This window comes from Zosterops lateralis, assembly GCF_965231275.1.
Source record: "Zosterops lateralis genome assembly, chromosome: 6".
NCBI lineage: Eukaryota > Metazoa > Chordata > Aves > Passeriformes > Zosteropidae > Zosterops > Zosterops lateralis.
Genome location: NC_139761.1, coordinates 40,937,332 through 40,960,118, shown reverse-complemented (window position 1 = coordinate 40,960,118; position 22,787 = coordinate 40,937,332). Strand labels below are relative to the sequence as shown.

At 49.3% G+C, this 22,787-nt stretch overlaps 1 protein-coding gene across 1 annotated transcript in view; it reads right to left on the bottom strand.

Annotated features, from left to right (window-relative positions):
• The window catches only part of ALX4 (ALX homeobox 4), a gene marked incomplete at both ends in the record, with an annotated part of 37,853 nt that extends 16,620 nt beyond the window's left edge, over positions 1–21,233 (bottom strand). Inside the window, one exon of the mRNA XM_083862678.1 lies at positions 20,834–21,233. Coding sequence (XP_083718804.1) covers positions 20,834–21,233 — 400 coding nt within the window. The remainder of the gene's footprint in view (positions 1–20,833) is intronic.
• Positions 21,234–22,787: the final 1,554 nt, after the last annotated feature.

The following is a 22,787-nucleotide window of genomic DNA, read 5'->3' as shown; positions in this document are numbered from 1 at the left end:
GAGTTTGGGGACAGACATCTTGACAAACATTAACTCTAGTGCTGCTGAAAAGTTTACATCACAGCAAGCCTGGGGAATATGCACTATTTGCTTGGGAATAATGCTGTTCCTCTCACTTTTATTCTGAACTAGCTTTTTTTTCACCCAATACAAACATCTGTTTTTGAGGGCATGTGTTGCTTTATTGCCTGATTAGTTGGATTCACACACCCTGTGGCTACTTGGGGAGAGCTCAATGTTGTCTGCACAAATGCAACATGTGCTGCTTGCTCCTCTTTCATGTTTTTTGAAGGAAGCTAACAAAACTGGCTTTTACATAAACAAATCAATTCTGAAAATGCTGCAGAGAATCTGTGGCTAGAGAAAAAGGCACAGCTCATTCCCCACGTCCTTTTTCATGTGGCACATTGATCTGAAAAGCAGGAAAGTGCTGACTAGCAAATTTTGAAGGCACAAAAATGCTTCTAGCAACCTGCTGCAATTGCAGTTGACTTTCTGGCTCTCAGAACATGATATAAGGAAAGAGCAAGAAAATGTAGTGCCATTGCCTCCATGGAGAGAAAATGTAACTGCTCCATTGCATACCATGGCTTCCTTGCTACTGAATAGGAAGGGAGATTATTGCTTATGCCAATATTCTGGAATTGGGCATCTCAGTTCTCTCTGATGAGCCCATTAATTTCCCAGTGCCATGGTTTTGTCCTCTCTGACACCTGAAGGTCTTCAGTGTTTCAGGGGGTGACACAGTGCCTTGGGAATATGCCAGGATCAGCACAGGTGCTGTGGAGCTCTGGGGCTGACAGCAGGAAGTGCCATGCAGAGCCTGCAGTAGCACTGAGTGCTGTTCAGATGTGAGTGACAGATGAAGTTGATTCAGGGCTTAGGGCTAAGCTCCCACTCTGAAAGGATGAGCATAAGTGTTCCCATCATATGCAGATTTATGTATTCATCTTAACCTCACCCATGCTGTTTGGCCACTGAAACATTCTAAAAAGGTCCCTCACCTGACCACTGCAAGACTGCAAGAGAAAAGGGGGCTCTTCTCTGCAAGCTGTCATCTTCTCCAGATGTTCCCCAGCAACCAGTCAGTGAGTCTCTCTCCCCCACAACATACCCTGGACATTTCCCCTACAATTTCTGCCCCAGCCTGTGTGCTGGGTGAGCAGAACCCCTGTTCTGTCAGGGTGATAGGGAGTATGATGCAGTCATGCAGCCTTCTACATCCCAATGTGTGTGTTGACTTCCATGCTAACCACATGCCAAGTGAGGCACCACCAGCCATCACCTGTGACAGAAGGTATAAATCAGCCATCTAGTTAAGAAGGGAGTGGGGGATTCTACTTCCTGCTGGTGAGACAAAGCTGCCTGAAGGGAGTTGATCCTTGCTCTGATGTCTGGCTATTGCACAGTTTAATTCCTTGCTGCCAGCTTGTAGGGTGATTCACCCCATTCTGTGGGTCGGTGCCTGCCTGGACGCTGTTCACGTCATTGGTTTGGTTGGTCTGTCTGCCTCTCTCTGCATTCTTCTCTCTGCTTTGCAAAAGCAACTTCTCTGCATCAGAGACAGCCATGCATTGCTGAAGTTTAGCTGCCTCCCACAGGTGACTTCTAGTTGCCTGTTTTGTGCTGCTGGTAGCAGGGCTGGACCTGCAACCTGAAATTTCTGGCTGAGAAGAGGGGCAGGAGGAGGGAGGTTAGGGGCATTTTGTAATGGGCTGGGCAAGAGCTCAGCTCAGCTGCATTATGAAGTCCTGGTTCAAATTAATGACAGACGAACTCCAATGGCTTGTGGGCCTCGGCCAGGGCAGTGTCTGAGTAGGCTCTTCCCAGCTGAAGCAGCCAGCCTGTGGCCCTAGTCCAGCAAGGCACTGCAGCATATGTGTGTCCCTGGACTACCCTTACACTAAAGTGCATCGTTATGTACTTTAGATGGGCAGTCAGGCAAGCCCAAACAAATCTTCCCAACAGTGCTCCCATGGGGCTCCTTGCACTTCTCAGTTTGGGCCCCCAGGTGCCCCCACGGAGAAGACCTAGGGACTCCTGAGTCTGGATGAGATGCTGTGGCAACCCCATTGGAACCCAAGTACAGCACGTCTCAGGGGGATTTGGGTGCCACCAGTTACACTTGGAAATTATAAAGTAGAAGTGATAAAAGGCTGGAGAAAAAGCAGAAAACAACCAAAGTTGGCTGAACCTCACAGAACCACAGAAAGGGTTGAGTTTAAACATTGAGACAAAGTTTGGGCAAGATTTCTTAGCAAAGTGGTTCTGTTGTTCTTCAGTTTTATACAGCTGATTAGTAAAGAAAGGCCCAGATGAGGGAAGAAAAACATTCAGCCTTCCACAAACCTGCCTGTTCTTGGAAGAACATCTATAATTTATTTCCATTCCAACTGCACATTGCAAAACTCAAGGCCGGCCAGGTCTGGGAAAATTCCTACAAGCACTAGGCTTTTAGAAGCATTCCAGAAAGAAATTAGGCTTCTGGCTACCAAACCCACTAATTCACAGTCACTGGGCCTGAGCAACAGACTGGCATCAGCTTTTACTGGCAGAGAGTAATAGGGCAGCGAAGTCCCAAACTGAAGCAAGAAGCAGCACAACCAAACTGAGAACTTGCCAGCCAAGCAGCAAGATACAATAACCAACAGCAAACCTGAGAGCAGCAGGTTGTTTCCCCTGACCTTTACACATTCATCATGAGAGGGGGCAGTGCTGCAGTCTCACAGGGGTTTCTTGCAGAAGAGATGCTAATGCCAATTGGGGTGGGAAAGCCCAGAGTCCTGACAGGGTCTGAAGGTGGTAGCAGCAATGGCTGGTACCAGGGACTCTCATCCCTGGTCTCCATGAGCCCATGTGCAGTGCAGGGGATACACAGTGACCTCAAGGTCTCTCTGAGCTTGAGATTTGTTTTGAGGTATTGAGGAGACATGGCTGCGCTGCATGGCCTGGCCATGCACCACAGTGTGTCTACACTATAGCTGGGGAGAAAGGGCAAAGACAGAAAAATCCATCTAAGACTGGCTTGCTTGGAAACTCCAGTTGACCCTGATACAGTCTAAACGAATATTTTTTTAAATTACTCAGAATGCCCCAGTCTTCTTATATGTATCCCCAAAGACTGTCATAAAATGTCTGCAGAAATGACTCCATGAACCTCTGCTGCCCTGCTCTAGAGGCACATATTTCAGCTCCAGTCAAAGTGAAGTTTAATAAACCCTTGGCCTCTGTAGGTTCCCTCCAGCCTCTGCAGCAAACAGTTCTCTCCTGCCTCAGTCTGGCTCTGGGTTTGTGTCCACCACTAGTATTTGCCATGAGCTGCCAACACCACTGCAGCCTCTGATGGGAGACCACCATTAGTTGTGAGTGCTGTGCTCTTGCACCTCAAGGTTTTTTTTTGCTGGGGCTGTGAGGAGTAGGAAAAGAATGTTTGAAACTCTTCCTCATTTGTCATCAGCTCTGAAACATGTACCAGCTTAGAACTCTGGAGCTTTTGCTCTACACTCTTCATATCCCAGAAGAGAGAAGATATATGTTGACTATGAGAGCCAGGTTAATCTAAGTCTTTTGAACGATACCAATAGCTGATGCAGGCCACTGTGCTTGGTAAAATACTGGGAAACCCTGCTTGCATCATGATTTAAGGGCAATGCTTTCCTCATCCAAAAAATACTCATGCATCATTTAATAATCTCCCTTTAATGAGGTTTTGCCAATTCATCAAGGAGTAAAAACGATACTGCATGACTTGACCAATTACTCTCACGAGACACTTGTGCAAGAGCCCAAACACATGGTTCCCAAAGGAAAGGGATGAAAATGATTTACAGAAGCAGTGAGGCAAAGGTTTATTGATAATGAGGCACTGAGAGGAAACGGGATGAATGTGCCTAAGATTCCTTTAGTAAATGAACAACAAATAATATTCGCAATCAGCAACTTACAGTTTTAATTTTGATTTGAGAATAGCAACGTTCACAGACTCACAGATTATTCTGAGTTAGAAGGGACCCACAAAGATCATTGAGTCCAAGTCTGAAGTGAATGGCCCATATGGGGATTGTACCCAAGATACAGGTCAAATCACAGTTATTAAGGAAAAAAATCCATTAGGTAGTACTGAGCAAGGAAAACATCCACATAAGTGTGCTCTTACTTGTGAAAGGGGAGTCATGAATTGCTCAAAGGGTAAACGGTGCTTGTCAAATTCAGAGAGCTATTCACTCTGAGGTCAGAGAAAGGGTTTTCATTTCACTTGAGAACTGCTTCACCTTGCAACATATATAATTATCACCAGGGGGGGAAAATTAAATTAAAAAACAAAAAACCAAAACAACAAAAAATACCCAGAAGTAGGTTTGCATGAGCCAAGAGCACTCGACCTTTATTTTCTACTCCATCTCTGTGTTTCAGTTATTTTCCCAGACTGTGCCTGGTGAGCCACATTCCCACAGTGTCTGCCCATCCTGCACATGTTCTCCAGCTGCCTGACCCTGATGGCCAAAGTTACCAGAGTCTGGCCACTCACTGTACTTGGTAGTGACCAAACCAGGCCAAGATGTGCATCTCCGACCATCACCTGCACCACTAAATTCATTTATAAGGCCACTCCAGGACCAAATTTTTCTAGGGAGAAGTTGTTGCCCTTGGTGCTGTTGTGGCTGCAGATGGTTACATCGTGTGGAGCCTCTGCCAGCTGGAATGGTCCCTGGCTGCGTGGCACCACAGTTAAACACAGTGCCAGGACTAAACATGTCTACTGGACCCAACAGGATGAGCAGTGAGAGCACTGTCTGAAGGGCTTTTGTGCCACTCCTCTTACTTTTTTTCTTAAATACTTCTTGCTTTCTGGGTCTTCAGATCACAGACACTGCATGCCTCTCTGTGGTGAGCATTGCTCCGTTTTCTCATCATCATCCAGTGTTTGAAGGTATTGAAGTTTTAAGAAGTTTTAAAATTCAAGGTTAAGTTTTAAAACTTAGCACTGTCTAATATTTTTGCAGCCTGGAGGTGAAGGTCCTGTGTCTCTCAGATGCCCTGAATTGTGCAATGCCTTTGTATCTTGGCCAAGCAGGTCCAAGCCCACATTCAATCCAACACACTCAGTCTTCAGAACAAGTTTCTGCCACATCAAAATTCCTTATCCCAGCATACCACTACTGGGGTAAATGCAATAAGAGTAAGTTCAAACCTGGCTGAAAACACTCCTAGAACATGAGGAATCTGCAGTCTGTAGGTGTGAAAATCAAAGGTGTCACTACTGAAACAGTTCAAATCACAACTCCTTATGGCTAGTTGCTAGATAATCTTTCAGAGCAAAGTCACAAAGTACATTTCCTACCCCAAACCCAGCTCCACTATAAATCTGATGATCTTGCTCCAGAGCACAGTGCAGCAGAGCTTATGAAAAAAGTCATAATTGGATTTTTTTCCTGACATAGAGAAAATAAAAGCGTGCTTAGTTTTAGTTACATTCTTGGAAATGGCTTAATTGATTCAGAAGAACTTTTTTTAAAAAAAGTATTATAAAAACAGCTAGAGGCAAACAACTGCTGTGGGAGCTTTTAGGCAAGATTGTTAAGTTTTGATTAAGTTAGAAGGAACTGGAAGCAGGATTGTGGTATGAAGTGTCAGGCAGTAGACACAAACAACAGTGACTCTGGTAACGCATTTTCCTTTGTTTCGCAGAAAACAAAACAAAACAAAAAAACATGACTCTTGGAAGGAAAGGAACTCCTGGAGCACCAATAGTTCTCAACCAAACTGGATGATTATGTGAAATATAATGACCATGAAAATCAGTCTAAATTAAAAAGCTGAGTTCATGCCCACTTTTGTGTTTGCTTCCAGTTAACATTACAGGACGGGATCATATTGACATGAGTGACTATGAATGTGAAGTAAACATTAGCAAATATTTACATAAATCATCTTTAGGGACTTGTGAAAAAGAATATTTGTCCCAGAAACCTGCTTCTGCCAAAGGTGCTCATCCAGTCAGGGAACAAGGACTCATCATTTCTGTCCACCATGTACCTATCTGCCTCTCACCACCACAGATGCCCTTTCAGTTGCCTGCTCTTTGCATCAGTTCACACTCATGCTGACCAAAGATTACTCACAAACATCATCCCCAAAAAAATCCTGTGTCCCAGACAAGCCTCAAAAGCTTATACCTTGCTCACGATTTGCAAATAAAACACACGGGGCATTCATCCCTCCTGCTCCATGTCTCTCAAAATACTTCCTTAGGGAAGCCCTTATTTTGGGAGATACCTGATCTGCATAAAGGTGGCTGTGTGCTGACATGGACCACAACTCAGAAAGTCTCTGCCAGCGCACAAGCAGAGCTTCAGTGTTTAAAAGCTGCCTTTTCTAGCAGGGTGGGAAGCAACAGGAGGCCTTAAAAGCAGGTGGAAAGAGTGACTGCAGGCAGGACAGCCTGGAGAGGAGAATAAAATACACAATCAGAAGACATGGCCTGGAATCAATACATCTGGAAAGCACTGGTTGAAAAGGTACATGCTGTTTCAGTTTCCTAGATGAGAGCAAGCAAGACCCCTTTTCACCAGCTGTCTTCCCATTCTCTTCAGAAACAAGTCTGTCTGCAAGGGTCTAGAAAGGTTGAAATTTAGGAAGAACAGATAAACGCTTCAGTTTCCAATGTCTGAGGGCTTCTGGAATTAGCGTGGCCACTAGTGGCTGGCCTCTGTTTCCCCAAGGCATTTCCAGCTCATGGGCTCAGAGTGCTTGCAGGGGAAGATGCTGGGGGCTGCAGTGGGTTGCTTTCTCCTTCCTTCTCATCTCAGACTAGGCTTCCCACACACTCCCTTCTCAGATTTACTATCTCACGGTATGTTTGGATCCATGTTTTTTGGACTTCATGAGAGGCAAACGTGCCTGTGTGGGAATGTGTGATTTCTTCTGCAATTCATTTGGTTTATAGGGCTCTCAGGAGAAAATATACAGTTGGATGTAAACAATGGGACTCTAAACTGCAAAACCCCTTCAGTGAACACAGTTATGAGAATGTAGCTTCCAAAAAGCCAGGGTTTTAGAGCCAAGGTTTTAGTGCTAGAGGAAAGTGCCCTGGGCTGTGCCTGCTGGTAACAAGAGACTTGCCTGCAATCAGGGACCCTCTGAGTATTTGCTGCTTATGCCCTCTGTTTTCCGAAGCAAAGATTCAGCTTCCCAAACTGGCTTCAACCACATTGTTCTTCCCACTGACACCTCCTACAGCTTATGGAGCTGAGGCTTATAAACTGCTATACAGTCCAATTTGCTTCAAACTACAGTACTCTGTAGACTACATGAGTTTGTAACTTTGTAAAGAACATGATCCAACAAACTGAAAAGAAAAAGTTACCTCATCTCCTGTCAGCTGATGGACTGTGGTGTTTGGATGCTACAGTAGGAAGCTTCATAGATTATTATCAGGCAGGGAGAGTCTGGAAGCCAGTGTGCCGTCTTTTTGTTTAATGGTTTTTGCCCCAGGAGAAAGATGGACCAGGAGAGATGAAGGCTGTGGAGCAGAACTGCCTGCCAGGAAAAGAGGCGTGTCCTTTGGACAGGACACAACAGGGCGAAGAGCTGGTCACCTCAACCATGGTGCTATTCTGCCATCACTGTCATGCTGCCAGATCCCCTGCTTTCCCCTGCTGCCTGAGCCAGGCATGCTCTGGGATGTGCTTTGGCAGGCTTCAGTGTCCATGCTCACACCACTGTGTTAATACTTCTGCCACAGGACTGAACAAAAGGGAACTGCCTTGCTCACCACTGTCAGGCATCCATGCAAAAACAGGCTCTGCTCAGCCTCCTTCCAGAAGAACCCAGACCCATGGACCTACCTCATGCCAGGAATACAGGGAGGAAGTACCAGGGCAACCAGTGTAGTTATTTACACACTCATCTCACATTTTCCTGGGACATTTGGGACATTTTCATAGAACTTAGATTGACTTTGCTTGCACTGGAATGCCACCACAGGCTTTCAGCTGCTGCTTCCTTTTCTTTTGAACTCTTTTGAGAAAGAGTTCTCAGCAAAGTTCTTGGTTTTAATGAAATCTATGGGCTAAATTAGGCCATGCTCTGTTTTTCCCCAGTGGGGAACTAATTTCTGCTAGACTCAACATCCTTAGCTGAATTCTTGGCTTTCAGGACCCACTCAGTTACCCTCATAACTTCTCCTTGGCCAGGACCCACTGCCCTCTTACACGTTAATACATGTACATAGTCAGTGCTACAGACCATGGTTTATGTGCTGCAGGCTCCTAATATCTCCATCTCTGTGGCATGTGCAATCAGCCAGGTTTCCACTCAAAAGCCTACATCAGAGAATATCCACATTGCCTGAGGCAATATTTGCATCAGATTTTCTCTTGAAAAACCTAGGCTATTCCACTTGATCTTTGCAGAGTCCAAATAGGCTGGACTTACACAGTCCAGATTCATGAATTTCTCACAAGGACTGTGCTGTTTCCTGGCTGATGTCTGAAAAGGAGAACTGGGGTCGGACAGTGCTTTCCCTTTACACTGAAAGTCATTAAAACCCAACAGAATAGACAAAGGCCTGGATCAGCCCTGGTCCTTTTGTTACTCCCTTGTGAAGTGTCTGGGGGTGATTCAGTTGCACACTCTTGAGGTTTTGGTGCTGTGCAGAACACACTAATGTCTCTCAGTGTGGGGCAGGTACCCAAACCTTGAGGAGCAGCACAGGGACAGCAGGGAGTGTAAATGGAGGCACTTCAGGCCAAGTGGCATGCAGTTGGCTCAATGTCTTCTCTCAGCACCAGAGAGAAGCTTCTCCTCCCTATCATCTTTAGGATGCTGGATGTCTCCTATTGCCTTTACTAGCATCTGACAAACCTGTTGAAATACTTCAGCATCAAGGCCTCTGCCCTGTTGCATCCTCTTTGTGTCTTGGTCCCCAAATATGGTGAAAAACTCTGCCCTTAGAAGCTTGGTTGCTGTCACAGCCTCTTGGTTCCTTTTTGGGTAAACTTCAGGTCATTTTCTAAAGAAATCCATAGCTACCAACAAATATTATCTGGCAGATTCTGTCTCAGGCAAAGGCCCAACAACCTCAACAGCGATGAATTGCAGTAAGGTCCCCAGGAGACACTGCTCAGTATGGGTTTGTCCCCATCTTTGGGTACCCACTTTAGAAATACAACACATGCAAGAAAAGCATCACGCCTCCTTGTAGTAATTTCCCATCATCTGTCTGCATTTTCCTCAAAACCGGTTCTCTCATGGCTTGACTAAAGACTTTGCAACTTCAGGACATCATAGCAAAACATCAGAACCTCTTTTTGAGTGTTTTGGTGATAATGAGTTCTCATGAGTGCTTGTCACATGTTGTTTTTTTTCCCCATCTCCTGTACAACATTTCATCTTTAAATTCCAAGCTTTCCCACCATGACCAGAGGGCTTTTGCTTTGCTAGTCAGAAAAGAGTCAAAAAGCAGACAAGGTTGCCAAGTAAGGGTTTGGTTTTTTTAATCACACCTTGTCTGACACCAGGAGTCTTTTTGTGGAACACTCCCCCTTAGTTCCATGAACCCTGCTCTTGCAAACTTGCATTTATGGGTGAAATAGGAGAGTTTTCATTCCTGCACACTGTGGAATAAGGAGGTAAAAAAGGATGCAGTCTCAGTTTTTCCTTGCTGCCCTGCTGAGGGATGTATCTGCACAAAAATAGGCCTTTGAACAAGGCACTGGTAGTCTTTGGTGATTGTGCTTCTGTGTCAGTGCTGTTCCAACCCCACAGGCACCCCCAGCTGTGTTCAATGGAAACTGCTTCAGCCCTGAAAATGCCTGGCTGCTCTCCTTTCACCGTCAGGGTAGCTTTCTCTTCTCACAAGGGCCATGTGGAGCTTTTGTAATCCTGGCAAGTCTGCAGCTGAGCCTCCAGGAGCAGGATCTGGCCCTTCAAGGCCAGATGGGCAGACAGTTCCATGCTCCCTTCCCTGACATTGGGAAAGCACTGCCCCTTTGCTCCTGACTGAGTTTGTCCAGAGTGGATGTTATGCTTCTCTTCAGCAGTTCACCTTGCTCTGGGTTCAATTTAGCTTGGCAGCCTGGAGCTCCTGACAGCCTGCTTATAAAACATCATTGGTTCCTATTAAAGGTCACACCCCACACCAAGACATCCCAGCTGTGCCACAGGGACTGGGGGGCTGCCTATGCAGTACCTGCTGTCCTGGTCTCTTGAGGGAGGGCTGCTCTACTTAGGGGATGGGAGACCCATGCTACAGTATTTTATGGAATTGTGCTAGCATGAAAGCCATTTTCACCTCCAGATATTCACTGTGGAAACCAAAATGAACCTAATAAGGTGCATCCCAGATATTATTGAGTAATGGTAAGACACAAGCACCCTCTGGTTAGTGTATCACACAGCAAAGCTCTTGCTGGCTTTCTTTTCTAACCAGAACAGCTGATGAGGTCCAAAAAACTGTGTAGAAGCTCAAAGAGAAGCTCAGGGCCTGCCCACAGAGGCAGGAGCCACAGATTCACCAAATCTCTTTTTTCACATGAGCCATGTTTTTGAAGGAAAACACTGCAGGCTGGAGGCCCTGGTGCTGACTGACTAGGTCCCAGCCACAGTGATGTATATGCTCAGTGTTAGTTCATCTCCCACCTTGGCTATGCTGAGCAATTTCCTGGACCCCAGCAGTCTGGTCTGCTGCATGCATTTTTTGCCAGCAAGGACACTTTCCTCAGTCCCTGCCTTCCCTCAGAGCCATGCAAGGGTGAGGGCTACATGTTGGATTGACCCATCACCTCCCTCTCTGGTTTCCATGACCAGCTGCAGTAGGATTTCTCCTCATCTTTGGGTATCCACTTTAGAAATACAACACATGCAAAAAAAATTGTCACACCTCTTTGTAGTAATTTTCCATCATCTCTCTGCATTTTCCTCAAAACCAGTTCTCTCATTGCATGACTAAAGGCTTTGCAACTTCAGGACATCATAGCAAAATATCAGAACTTCTTTTTTGAATGTTTTGGTGATAATGAGCTCTCATGAGTGCTTGTCACATGTTTTTTTTTTCCCATCTCCTGTACAACATTTCATCTTTAAATTCCACACCTGAATGGATACCTGTGATGACTGTAAATTACACAGGTGATAAACCCCTCTCCTGCTCCTTGGCTGTTCCCATTGCCTACCCTCTGAGGTGGACTCCCTACAAATGGAGAAAAAGGTTGTTCGACCAAGAACTCTGATTTTACCACCCAGGCCAAGGAAAAGGGGATTTCCAGGACAACCAGCCACAAAACCAAACTAATTAAAGGCTGCAAGGGAACAGCAGGGTTCTCTGGATACCAACTTAATATCCAAGCCTAGGCACAAATAAGCTTTATTATAACCTAAACTCTAACTTAAAACCAGCATCACCCAGCTTTACATGTGCAGCTACAGGTCCCTCTGTTTCCTGAGATGACTTTGGGCCTTTCAGTAGATTTTTATGAGGCTCTGTCCTGACCAGTCATATATTTATATACAACTTATGTACCATTTATATTTATATATACCGTTTATATTTATATATATTTATAACAACCCTCCCTGTGGATATTTGCCTTCCCTAACAGAGCCACAGTTAATTGAGTCACTGCACTCATGTTTGATGTTGCAGCCAATACCCCATTGCTTTCCATCCTTCATAAGTCTCTTTTTCTAATAGCCTGAAGTGGTATGAACTGGATGGAAATACTCATTTCTCTAGCACAAAACCTCGTACCTATATAAAGCAACCAGCTCTTTCAGTAGCAGCTTTCCAACTTCTGTTCAAAAGCTGAAATGCAATATTTAAGCTCTGCCATAAATCCCACAGCTTCATGGAGTGTTTCTGGCCTTCTGCACAATCTGTCTAACTGTCTAGCAATTGGTCCATTGGCTATTTATCTTGGAAGTCCTCACTGGAGATGTAAGAAACACAAAATATCTGCAGGTCCTCTGCCAATTTAGGTAGGTTGTTCTTCCTCTTGCCTTCTAGCATTTGGCTATGTTCTGTCTAGCTCAGACTGATATCTGGCTCCAATCTGCCTACCAAGGTTCAGACCAAATCTTGATAAGCCAGGTTATGTCTATAGTGCAGTGCTTCTCAGCTCTCAGCTATGGGTCCTTGCCACAGCTGTGCTCCTGACTCCAGGAAGAGGTCTGGGCATGCACCATCCCAGGAACGGCTGGAAAAGAACCACACGGTGCTCCAGAAGGTCCCTCTGCCTCATGAACTGTAGGCCAGCACTGTGCTCCAGGCTCTAGTGCATACCCTGCCCCACTGTTTGGCCTCAGGCTCTCCTCTGGGATCAAGCTCTGCTGAACAAGGCTCTGCACAGTTCCTCTTTCCAGCCAGCCTCACAGGGAATGGACATGCATCAGCCTCCCATGCTGTATTTCTTGAGTGGCATCTCTAGCACAGGAAAAATCTGATGCTGTGGGCTTGTGTGCACACACTGGAAAGGACCAGTCTCATAGGTAACCCATCCCCACCTGGCAGATCCAACAGCCTGAGACCAGCTCCATGGCCAGCAGGCTGGTACCTCTGTGAGCCTGTGGTGTAATCTTTGAAATGCTTTTCCATTCTTTTAGAAACCTTGCTGTGGCACAGGTCTCGTATTAAGTTTTGGGCTGAGCAGTATTTTCCTGTTTCCCCTGTTTTGTAAAACAACTTCAGGCCTGTGTGTCACACACATTCCTCAACACCTTGCAGAGTCATGGTCTTGTAGATGGGCCTTCAGACCTCTCTGAGCACTGTTCCAGGACAGAGTCATTCTCTGATGTTTTTTGACCCTTTTGGGGAAAATTCTCGATATTGCAATCTTTCCCTGTGCATACTGTACAACTTTGGTTTGTTTTGATTGAATTCTGGTGTGAATTTCTTTCACTTCCCACTGCTCTTGAATAGATTAGATATCTGCAAGCACTTTTGTTATCTGATCTCTCTTGCATCAAAAGAATGAATACAGTTCCCCATTTCCCTTTTTGGAAACAGCATCCTACCCTAAAACCGATGTTACAACTCCCAAGTGAAGCAGTCAGTCAATATCCAAAGTCTCCAGGGGACTGCTTCCACTATGTGCAGGAACTGATGCAACACAAGATACTTCTTTTAGGCAGCAGTGCTTGTGCCTAGAGCCCAGATCGGGAACAACAGCAATAAGATAGGAGTTATACTGAGACCGTACAAATTTATTTTATTTCCCCCCAACACCAGTCTGCCCCAAAGCATTTGTTCTCTTCCTCAGTTTCCTCATTCCCCAAAAAGCACTTCTCTGATGGGCCTTGATGCTGTTGACTCCCTGCCCTTTGGTTGTGTAGGGTTTTCAGGCTTCCACTGAATAAAGGTGGCTGTTGTCTTAAGTCCCACAGAGTTTGCACCCGGGCCCAGCATACAGCATACTGTCTGTTGGTGAGTAAACCAGCTTACCTTTCAGTCTCCACCACCAGCTCACCCACTGCCTTACACCTAATGAACCCAGTTCTTGCTAATAAAGAATATATTTAGAAATAATACTGATTCAACCATCTGTTTCCAATAAGCAAGAAATTGTAAAATAGGTAAGGTGTAAAAATAAGAAAAGATTTTAAAATAATAACAGCATCTTGATAAAAAAACCGTATTAGATACAAACACACTTAAATAGACACTTAATACTGAGTTGGGCAATGCAACAGTCTTCAGTCAGTGCAGATGAGAGACTGTGATATACCAACTTGTCATGACTAAGTCCTGCTGGGACCTGAAGACAGCAGCTACAAAATGTTGAATCACAGCTATTCTCAAGGGAGATATGAAGAATTTGATACTGGTGGGTTCATAGTTAGTTCATAAAATCAGCTGCAGACCACCTTCCATAATAATGCTGAGTCTGTCACTGCTTATTACCCATCCAAGATATTCCCTTTTCTTCTTCCCCTGCCTCTCCTCATTCATCTCTTCTCACTCCTCTCTCCATCCTTTTACTCTATTTCACTGATTCCTCTCTTTGACCAAAAAATGACCTTAGAATTATCACGGTGATCACAATTGCTCTTTCACATTCTGTCTACTTATATGACAGTCAAAATATGAAGATGATTTTCAAGCATGAATGAAAATTATGGCCAAGCAAATTCAACTGTCTGTATAATACTATTGAATAATCTGAACTTGCACAGAAAATAAAGCAGCGGTCATTTATTTATTATATATAACTAGCTTTCCTTCTTTACTTATGAACTGTATGAACCTCAACTTTACAAGTTGAGGCTGCTGAGACACATGTAACTATGATAAATTGCTCTGACATTTTATTAATATGAATATTCCTATCCATCTCTTAGTAAGTGTTTCTTAAGTCATGTATCAGCTGCATTACCACTCAGGCTTCTCCTAATCTAGAACTATCTCTTTTTTCCATTTGAAAATATATCTACATAAAGATATTAGACTTGGGCTTTCCAACATGACTCACAATTAAGATGGGACTTTTTTTTTTTTTTTTTTTTTTTTTTTTTTTTTTTTTTTTTCCCCAGATGTGTAGGAGGAGTACCTTAGAAACATATGACTTTTGGAACAGGGATTGCTCAGCGTTTTCTGAAAAGCACAACTCATATCTTGTGTTGGCCAATACAGGTTGCCTACGCTGATGAGTTGCTTTTTAAAGATTTGACCATTAACGTGGATTGGCAGGTTGAGCCTATTTTACATGCTGAAAAACCCGAGGATATGAGCTTGCATCTTTTTGCACAGAATAAGGGTATGACTGTGAAGAAACCTAAGTTAAAGCTGCTACAAAATCACACACGGGACCTCTGCTCTGAGAGTTTCTGGCTCCAGCAGTGGCTCCTTCTCAAGCCGGCTGAGCGTCCCTTTCTGCCGGAGCCACCCCCTGCGAAGGTCACACTGATGCCACAGAGTGGCCACAGCTTCACCTTGCACAAGCCACTCGGGTATTCCCAGTGTCAGTTTTTCCTACTGTAAAATGAGAATAGCAGCCTCTTACTGCCCCGAGGCACATTCACACTTTTTACCTGAGGATTGCCAAGCTACAAAAAATGCCCTGAACAAATAATAAAGCATCTCAAGAACTCCAGGGAGTAAAACTGGCTAAAGGGCCGGGAACTGGGGTGACTGAGTGGACAGGTCTGGAGATGTCCTTTAGCAGCAGACCTTGGCTCCGAGCCTCTCAGACACCACCTCCCTCTTAAAAGGAAAAGTCATCATGGCTTTGAACGCAGGGCTCGGAAAATGGATAAATGCTCACGATCTGAGGGATTGAAGTCTTCGCGTTAGCTCTCCTCAAACCGTGGGTGCCTTTAACTTGGGAGGTTAGAAACCACAGCCAAAGAAATCTCTTTTGATTCACAACTTGTTTTGAGCAGTCACCCATAAAGCAGCCAGTGAATCACTCCAGCCAGTTAGTCATGCAACCACACTGAACGTACACTCAAAAGGCTGCACAAAATAAACAGCCTGCAGCTCCAGATAACACACACACAGCTCATTTGTGCTATCTGGCATCAGCATGGATTGTTAATAGGACTCCTACACCAAACCCTTAGGAAAAAAAACGCACTCAAATAAGCATCTCCAAATCTCTCTCTCCATCAGTATTTTTCTCGTCTGCTTCGCTCTGTGTTGCTTTCAAAATAATTAAGACTAGTAAAAGTTTTAAGACTCTTTCTCTTTCCGCACCTTTTTGTTGCTGGTAACGTCCTGCTGGGTTTACAGGCGTGCGCTGCTCAAGTGCAGGGCTAAAGCGGAGTTAATTCCAATCAGCAGCGGACAAGTCGAAAATAAACAGCTCCAGTGCGAAAAGAAATCTTCCAGCAAGGAGGGAGCGGCGGGGATACAGGGGGAGGGAGTCTCCCGGTCCTTTGACACATGAGTGTTATAAACAGCTCGGGTCAGGAATCCTATAAAAGCCTCCAGCCTGATCTACCGTCCAGTTCAAGAGAAGCGCAAAACACCTTTGGGGAAGAGGCGCGAATAAAGCTTCCTGCGCGGCCCTCGGGGTAAGGAACGTGAGCCCTACCTTCGCGTCTGGCTCCCTGAGGAAATCCCGCAGCTTTCCGCGGAGGAGATTCCGCACCTCCGAGTGTCTGTTCAAACAGAGGCTTAGCCAAACTCCTGGCGAGAGCTCCCTCCCCTCCCTGGGAGGGTGCCGGAACCCTTGAATGGCAGATCTGGTGGCCCTATTGTGGAAAAGAGAGGGCTATTGCCAGGGCGGCGTCAGCAGCGCGCCGGGAGCCGGCGGCCGAGCCTGGCCGGGCAGCCGGTCCCACATCGGCGGCAGGGAAAGGCCGGCTCTGCCGCCCTGGAGCTCGGCTCCCCGCCCTCCTGGCTCCGCTTGCCGGCTCCTGCTCCCTGATGCCAGCTTGGATCACGTCCCCCCTTGTCCCCGTGCCCCGCTTCCCCAGTCTCGCCTGCCTCCCGCGCACTTCTCCCCTTTATAGTGCCGTGTTTCTCCCCGCGGGGATCGGGGCAGCGGCATCTCCCCACCCCGGCCGGGAGAGGTGCGGGGGAGGCCGCGCTCCCCGCCTGCGCCCTCAGCCGCGGCCAAGGAGCCCGGCCAGGAGCCGGGAGCCGAGATCAGAGCCAAGGGGAGGCAGAACCCAAGGGTCGCCGCAGCTAGGGACACCCCTCCCCGAGTCCGCTGCTCCCCGGGCTCTCGGCGGGCGAGGGGCAGGGCCCGCATCCTCCTCCCGGCAGAGCCATTCCTGCGGAGATCCTCAGCAGGGTGGCCTGGAGCCCGGTGCGGGGACACGGCACCGCCCGAGGTGGGGGAGCCCTGCGGGAGCCCCGAGGGGAGCGGGCGGCCCCGTTACCCCGATCCGCAGCCGGGGAAGGGACAGACGCCGCCGGCCCTCCCCGAGCAGGGCGAGCCCCGCAGAGCCCCGAAGGCCGGCGGAGGCTCTGGCGGCGCCGCGGGAGCCCCCAGCGCTGGCAGCCCGCGGTCTCTCGCGGGAGGCGGAGAGGGACCGCCAGCGAGCTCGTTCCTGCCGTGCCTGCAGCTTACATTACATCAGGGAAGGAGGAGGAGGAGGAGAAATCCATTAAAAGTGTCAATTTAAAAAGCACGCAGCGAGCCGCCGATTCCTACAGCAGTGGCTTTCTGTACTGCTAATAATAACGCATTTACGGCCGCACTTTTTATTTGCTAGCTATATTTTAAAAACGGTCGTTATTTGCATAACGCGGCACTTAAAGAATTTCCCCTGTTAGAGAAAGCCGTTTCCTTTCTCCTGTTTCCTTTGAGCAAATATCCCCATCACATTCGCCTTCACTCCCAAAAAGATTTTGTTCCAGCCGGTATTTCTAGAGAGCAACACACGTACACATTTCTGTGTGTGTAAGGGGGGTATTTGAATACATATGTTTCAAGAAATATAACTTACTTCAGCTCCACGCAGTAGAAATAGCAAGTCAGATTACTACAGCACATAAATCACCAGAATGCTTTCCCCTCCCTAAGCCAAGATATATAACCTGTTCTCAGGACTAGATGATCTTGAAGGTCTCTTCCAGCCTTGAAGATTCACTGATTCTATGACTTTTATTTAAGAATTCGGTTTTCACTGCCCGTGCCGGTTTGGGGAATAACCTGTCCCTGTATCCCCGGCAGGGAAGGCGGGGTGAGCAGTGCGGGGCTGCCGGCCCGGCCCAGCCCAGGGCAGCGGGTCCGGGTGGGCACAGGAGGAGCCGGGAACCCCTCAGGCGGGTCCGGGTGGGCACAGGAGGAGCCGGGAACCCCTCAGGGCCGGGCCGAGAGCCAGGGCCGCTGTCCCTGCCAGGAGCCGGGCTGGAAGCGCTCCGACTCTCGCCGTCCGTGTCCTCCGTGTGTTTATGACCGCAGCTCTCCCTGGCCTATATTTATCCGTACAATGCAGTGGAAGGTCTTAGATCTAGAAATAGAAGCCGAGAGCTATAGATGGCAGGCTAGGGCTTTTTATAACTCAAAAGGGCTTGTTTATTAAAGAAATAAAATGACATTAAACTACTAAATAAAGGAGGGACACCCTGTCCCTGCGGCCATGGCAGTGCGTGCCCCGCCGGTCGCTGGGCTCCGGGCCGGCCCAGGCCTCCACAGCCACTGGGGAAAGGCGAGGGCTCCGGGGATGTGAGGGGGTGTTTGTTGCCGCCGTGAGGGGAGCAGCCCGCCTCGGGAGGTGACCGGGCCGGGCCCTGGGCCCGCCTCAAGGACGGGCGCAGGGAAAGCCGGCCGCCTGAATACCGCCTGGCAGGAGAGCCCGCCTGCTGCTGGCCTCGGTTTGTGTTTTGCTTGGTTGGGTTTTTGGGGTTTTTATTTTTCCTCCTCTTTTGGGGTTTTGTTGTTTTTTAAATTGAGGGGTTTACGGTCACGGCGTTCAGCATCCCGCGCAGGCCCGGACAGCAGGGGCCGCGGGAGCCAGCGGTGCCCGCCGCGCTCCTTCAGCTCTGCACAACGCACCAGCACCGGAGCTGCGGCGGGGTGTCGGCGGGACAGCCCCTGTCCTCGGCTTTCCACACAACCCCCTCCGGGCAGCTCCCCCAGCCGCCTCCAGCGCCGTGTGCCTGTGCCCGCCCGCTGCAGAGCACGGGCACGGCTGGCTCTTCCCCCGGGCTCACCCGCTACATCCGAGGGGATCTACCCCGAGCCGGAGGTTTCCCGTCCCTTCAGCCCTGGCGGGTCCCTCGGGCACAGCTCCTGCCCGACGCGGTGGTCCCGCGGTTTGGGAAAAGGCGGAGAGGCGCCTACGGATGTTGCCGTCGTTCCGCCAAACCCCGATCTGTCTGTTATTAGCGAGTGTCTCTCTTCAGCCATTAAGCACTATTATTATCACTATTGCGATTAATTATCCTTGCCGAGCCATGTGTCTCTGATTACAGCCCACCGTCCCCAGCCACATCACACGGGGCTCACCAGGAGCGCGGGCTGGGCCGGGCCGGGCCGGGCCACCCTCCACCGCCGCGGGGCTCCCAATGAAGGAGAGCCCCGAGCCCCGCTTGAAAATAAATGAGGGGAGCCCCGGCGGTGTTAGGAGGGCAATAAACTCGTGTGATTCTGCCGCGGGGTTGTAATGTGTCATCCCAGGCTATGCCGGCGCCCTGGGCTTTGCAACCTAGGGAAACAAGAGAGCCGGTTAAGAGAGAGAGGATGTCGGGGCGGTGGGGAAGGCACCGGGGGCTGCCCTGCGAGCCCATTCCCGGGGGGAGCGGGGACCGGTTACCTCCTGCACCCTGCGGATCTCCCCGGTCCCACCGTGGGTCCTGTCCCGCCGAGGCCGGGCTGGCCCCAAGACACCTCCGCGGGTGCGGAGCGGGCCTGGCGCTGGTGCGGGTTGTCCGCCCACGGGGAAAGGGCAGGGGAAGAGAGGGAGCGTAGGACAGGGTCAAAACCACAGTTCTGGCCAGAAAAAGTGTGCAAGAAGCCCTCAAAAGAGCCCTCATGCCATTCCCCGGCCCGGTGGGGAGGATGGTTGTGCCATGGGTGTGGGAAGGACCCGCGCGGCTCCGGGCCGGAGCCCGACCGGGCACAGCTTAACCGGGCTGTGCTGCGGCTCCCGGGCACCTCTGTAGGGAGAGGAATTAATGTCCTTTCCTGTGAACGGGAGTCACCTGTGCCTGGGCGAACTGGGGCTGTGGATCTGGGTCCGGGGACACCTCAGCTGCAAGCAGGGGGCGAAGGACGGCGACTGAAGGCAAACCTGGCAAACCGAGTTTTGGGGGACAGGCAGAAGTAAGGCGCCTCTACCCTCTTCTAATTCTAGAGATGGGGGGAAAGGGTAATGAGGAAAAAGAGTGCTCAAATGACGGCGAGAGGCTAGAAGTGGCCTGACCCGGACCTCTTCCACCTCCTCTCTGCCCGTCTTAGGCTCTCCCTGAAGACGCGGTCCTGTATCTGCCCTTGCCTTTGGAATTAACGCATCGAAAATGGGACCCGTCAGCAGAGACGCGCTCTGAACCTAAGCCGGGGCAGCCCCTCTGCCCACAGAGAGCTCACCGGCAGGGAAAGGAAGAGCTTTCATTTCCACCTTCTATTATTGGGAAAACTTAGGGGAATTTATTTGTTTCGTTGTTGATTTTTTCTGGTTTTTTTTTTTTTTTTTTTTTTTGGGGGGGGGTGGGGGGGGGGTGGGGGTCTGTTTATTTCTTTGTTTTGCTTTTCCCTAACCGCCCCGACACAGAGGAAACCTTCCGAAGAAGCCTTTTAAAGGCACGGTCGGAAGCGACCTGAGAAGCGCCCCCGTTGCCGGCGGTTCTGTCGAGCAGCAGCGCGAGGGAGTGTCTTAATTGCCGCTAATGACCCACGGAGGGGATGCGAGGGGGTTATCTGCAGCCGGCCTGAAATCAATTAGGGGAGTGGCAATTAGGGGAGAAAGTGAGAGACAGGAGAGGCCGTTACCGCCAAAAGGGATGATTTCGGCGAAATTTTCCAGAATTTTTTTCTGTGGAAAAGGGTCCCCTCGGAGCGTACCCTGAGCAGCCTGGCGCTCCGCTCCTTCTGTTTCTGTCCCGCTTTCCGCCGAGTTCCCCCCGCTGCTCGAGAGCTCGGGCGGTGCGGGAGCGCATCGCCCGAATTCCAAAATTCCCATTAAGATCGCGGCTAAGCGGGACACGGGGGAAGGAAGGGCGGCTTCCCGCGGGCACCGCGGGCTCCAGACCCGGCTGGGAATGAAGATATTCCCGGGGCACGGCGAGAGGGGGCTGCGCGCCGGAGCTGGGCAAGGTCTCCTTGACCCCGGTAGGGTTTGTCCTGCCGGGCAGCTCCCCCCGCGTTCCCGGGAGGCCCTTCCCAGGCCCGGGAGCCTCTGTCCGCTTTGGCCTCCTGTGCCTGCCCGCCGCACGCCAAGGACTCACCGTAACAGGAGACCTGCAGGGCTCCGTTGTGGCCGCTGCTCTCTTGCAGCTTGATGTTGCTGTCCGGGGGGGTTTTGCAGGGGCCTCGCTGCATGTAGAGGTGCGGCTGCTGCTGCTGCTGCGGAGGGTATTTGTTAAAGGAGGCCGGAGAGGCGGCAGAGCCGGGAGCCTGCACGCTGCCATCCAGGGACTGACATTCCTGCTGGCTGTAGCGGCTCCGGCACTTAGTGCTGCTGTCACCAAAGCCTTGTCCTTTGCTGGCCAGGAAAGTAGGGCTGAACTTGTCACTTGCTTGAAATGCCCTAAAAGGCGAGGAGCCTTCTGTGTCCTGGGAGGCTGCGTTGTAGTAGGAATCCATGGCAGCCGGATCACAATAAGAAACACAAGTATCAGCATTCATTCCTAAAATTAAAAGGCCCGAGTGTCCTTAATGCGCTTGGAGGGGCACCAGGAACCTCTCTTTCTCTCTCCCCCTCGCATAGACACACTCTCACAGCTGGGCCGGGGAGCTCTAAGAGGATTCAGATGTTGGTGAAAGCTGACCAGATCTCCAAACCCCCTTAAGTTCTCGCACAGTAAAAGGGGTCTTTTTCTTTCCCTCCCTCCCTCCCTCCCTCTCTCACATACGCTTGCCCTCCGTGTCTCCCTCCAAACTACACTCTAAAGAGCTTCTTCTCTGCACTTTCCCCCCCACCACATAGGAAAAAAAAAGAAAAAAAAAAAAAGAGAGAGAGGGAGACCTCTCCCCCAATTAATATGTAGATGATGACAGTGGAGGGGAGGGGGCCCAGGAAGGGGGGTGTGTATGTGTGTGTGTGTGTGTTATGGGGGTGTGAGGAAGCAGAGGGAAGGTGGAGGTCGTATCTTTCGCGTTTAAAAAAATAAAAATAAATCAAACCAGAAAAACAAACCAGCCCCAAAATTTTTATGACTAAAAACCAGAAAATCAAGCAGATGACACAGACGTCTCTAAGAGATGAGCGGGGGATCCGCGGCGGCGGAAGAGCCGGGGACTATTTAATAGTGGTGACACGCTCTGTTCCCTCTGGTTCGCTCCTCTGCTCACTGCCCCGGCTGTGGGGACCCTCGCCTCTGCGGCCCCCTCCTCTCTATTAAAGGCAATAGGGATTTTCCCCGCAGTTATCTGCCTTTAAGCCTCCCGTTAACCCCTTCAGGGCCGCCCGCTCTCCCAGCGCTGCCGTGAGCTGTTTCCGTACAGTGACACGGCGGTGCCCGCTCAGAGCCGGGCACAGAGCTGTCCGTCGGGTCTCGCCACGGGTTTATCATGGTTATTAGCTATTTACCTCTAAAAACGTGCTCTCTTCAGGTGTAAAACTACTGGATCCGAACGGGAGGGCAGCAGGGACGGATTTTAATAGGGTCACCGAGCACACAGAATTGGACCGAGTTTCTGGAATTGACAGAGGTGACTTGCGAAGGGACAGAGGCTGGCAGGAGCCCTTTTTGGTTTGAGAGGTCAATTACAACCCAGAAAGAGCTTAAAAATAAATCAATACTCACCTTTCGTCGTCCTTCTCCCCCCACCCCTCCCGCCCCAATTCAACCTGATTCCCCTCCTCCCCCAGTTAACTCCTGCTACCCCTCACTTACTCTTACCCTGCCTTCCTCCCATCCCCACATCTGGTTTCTATTGCTCGCTTACCTTGAAGTTTTCAGTAATAAAGATATTACGCAAACTAAACCCAAAGTCGAAAAGAAAAAAGAAAAGAAAAGAAAAGAGAAATTAACGAAATAAAAGGGAGAAAGAGTAAGACAAGAAGAATGTTAACCCCTTGGGGAGCGGAGCGGCTGCGGGCGGGGAGAGGGGCACGGGCGGCTGCTCGGGGCTCCCCCCGGGGCCCGGGCCATGTGTCCTCCCTTCTCCCTCGTAGCTTCCCCCACCCCGCGCAGAGCAGGGGGGACTCGTGGCTTTCATCTGTGTGTGTGTGTATAT